Source organism: Cebus imitator, unplaced genomic scaffold, assembly GCF_001604975.1.
Source record: "Cebus imitator isolate Cc_AM_T3 unplaced genomic scaffold, Cebus_imitator-1.0 Scaffold119, whole genome shotgun sequence".
Taxonomy (NCBI): domain Eukaryota; kingdom Metazoa; phylum Chordata; class Mammalia; order Primates; family Cebidae; genus Cebus; species Cebus imitator.
In genome coordinates, this window is record NW_016107434.1 from 5,064,748 (window position 1) to 5,066,502 (window position 1,755).

At 38.1% G+C, this 1,755-nt stretch overlaps 1 protein-coding gene across 1 annotated transcript; it reads left to right on the forward strand.

Moving 5' to 3' along the window:
• The first annotated feature begins 582 nt into the window (after positions 1 to 582).
• LOC108311861 (olfactory receptor 4K13) lies at positions 583 to 1,518 on the forward strand. Its single transcript, XM_017539496.1, has one exon. It carries the CDS (start codon positions 583 to 585, stop codon positions 1,516 to 1,518), a length of 936 nt encoding a protein of 311 aa, XP_017394985.1.
• Positions 1,519 to 1,755: the final 237 nt, after the last annotated feature.

Here is a 1,755-nt window from a genome sequence, read left to right on the forward strand (position 1 = left end):
CAATAATGGAGCATGGAAGAAATATGGTAAGTTTCTTAGAACCCAATTGATATTTCTGTACCAGAGCCAATTTCAAAACATGGTTCTTAAGAATTCTGAATATATTTTCTATATCATTTTCAGGTTAATAAAACTCACCAGAATCATTATCTTATTCATAGAGATTTTTATAGCCCAAAGAGGCATTAGATACCATAAAGTTCAACTTTATTTTACTGAGGAGAAAACCCTCAAAAGGAGAATTCCTTTGTCACCCACTGAACAGCTTACCCAAGTGTCCTGTAGAAATCTTCTGATTCTAATTCACAACCTATATATTTGTGGTTTCATGTACTATTAATATTTTTGTTTTTGTCTTCCAGAAACTTATATTCTGAATTCTACTGACTATTTGGTATACTTCTCTGGGCCATTAGTGAAATCACTGGCAGACAAAAATCCCACAAAAGGATCCTTGCAAGTTCAAGTGCCTTGACTGAGTAGCAAATCTGGACATCAATATGAACACTTCTTTCCAATATGCATCATTTCCCTACCCCTTATTCTCACTTATTTTGATCATTATGGGATAAAGTTGACAATATGGAAAGAGCAAACCATTCAGTGGTATCTGAATTTATTTTGCTGGGACTTTCCAAATCTCAAAATCTGCAGATTTTATTCTTCTTGGGATTCTCTGTGGTCTTCATGGGGATTGTGTTAGGAAACCTTCTCATCTTGGTGACTGTGACCTTTGATGCACGCCTACACACACCAATGTATTTTCTGCTTATCAACCTCTCCTGCATTGATATGATCCTGGCTTCTTTTGCTACCCCCAAGATGATTGTAGATTTCCTCCGGGAACATAAGACCATCTCATGGTGGGGATGTTATTCTCAGATGTTCTTTATGCACCTCCTGGGTGGGAGTGAGATGATGTTGCTTGTAGCCATGGCAATAGACAGGTATGTTGCCATATGCAAACCCCTCCATTACATGACCATCATGAGCCCACGGATGCTCACTGGGCTACTGTTATCCTCCTATGCAGTTGGATTTATGCACTCATCTAGTCAGATGGCTTTCATGTTGAATTTGCCCTTCTGTGGTCCCAATGTTGTAGACAGCTTTTTCTGTGACCTTCCCCTTGTGATTAAACTTGCCTGCAAGGACACCGACACCCTACAGCTCCTGGTCATTGCTGACAGTGGGCTCCTGTCACTGATCTGCTTCCTCCTCTTGCTTGTCTCCTATGGAATCATAATATTCTCAGTTAGGCAACATGCTGCTAGTCGATCCTCTAAGGCTTTCTCCACTCTCTCGGCTCACATCACAGTTGTGACTCTGTTCTTTGCTCCATGTGTCTTTATCTACATATGGCCCTTCAACAGATACTCTGTGGATAAAATTCTTTCTGTGTTTTACACAATTTTCACACCTCTTTTAAATCCTATTATTTACACATTAAGAAATCAAGAGGTAAAAGCAGCCATTAAAAAAATAAAGACTGCATATAAATTTAAAACACATTTTTAGATGACACTTTTGAAGAGGCCTTCTTTTGTTTGTTTGAACATTTAAGAAACTAATTTTAAAAGTATTAGCTTTGTGCAAAAGTAATTGCACTTTTTGCCATGAAAGTAAATGGTAAAATTAAAGTAATGGCAAAAATTGCAATAACTTGCACACCAGCTAATAGGTCAAGTTCTCTATGAGGAGATGAGATAGAGAGGTAGGTCAAATGTAGTCTGATCATACAATGGAAGGCATAGG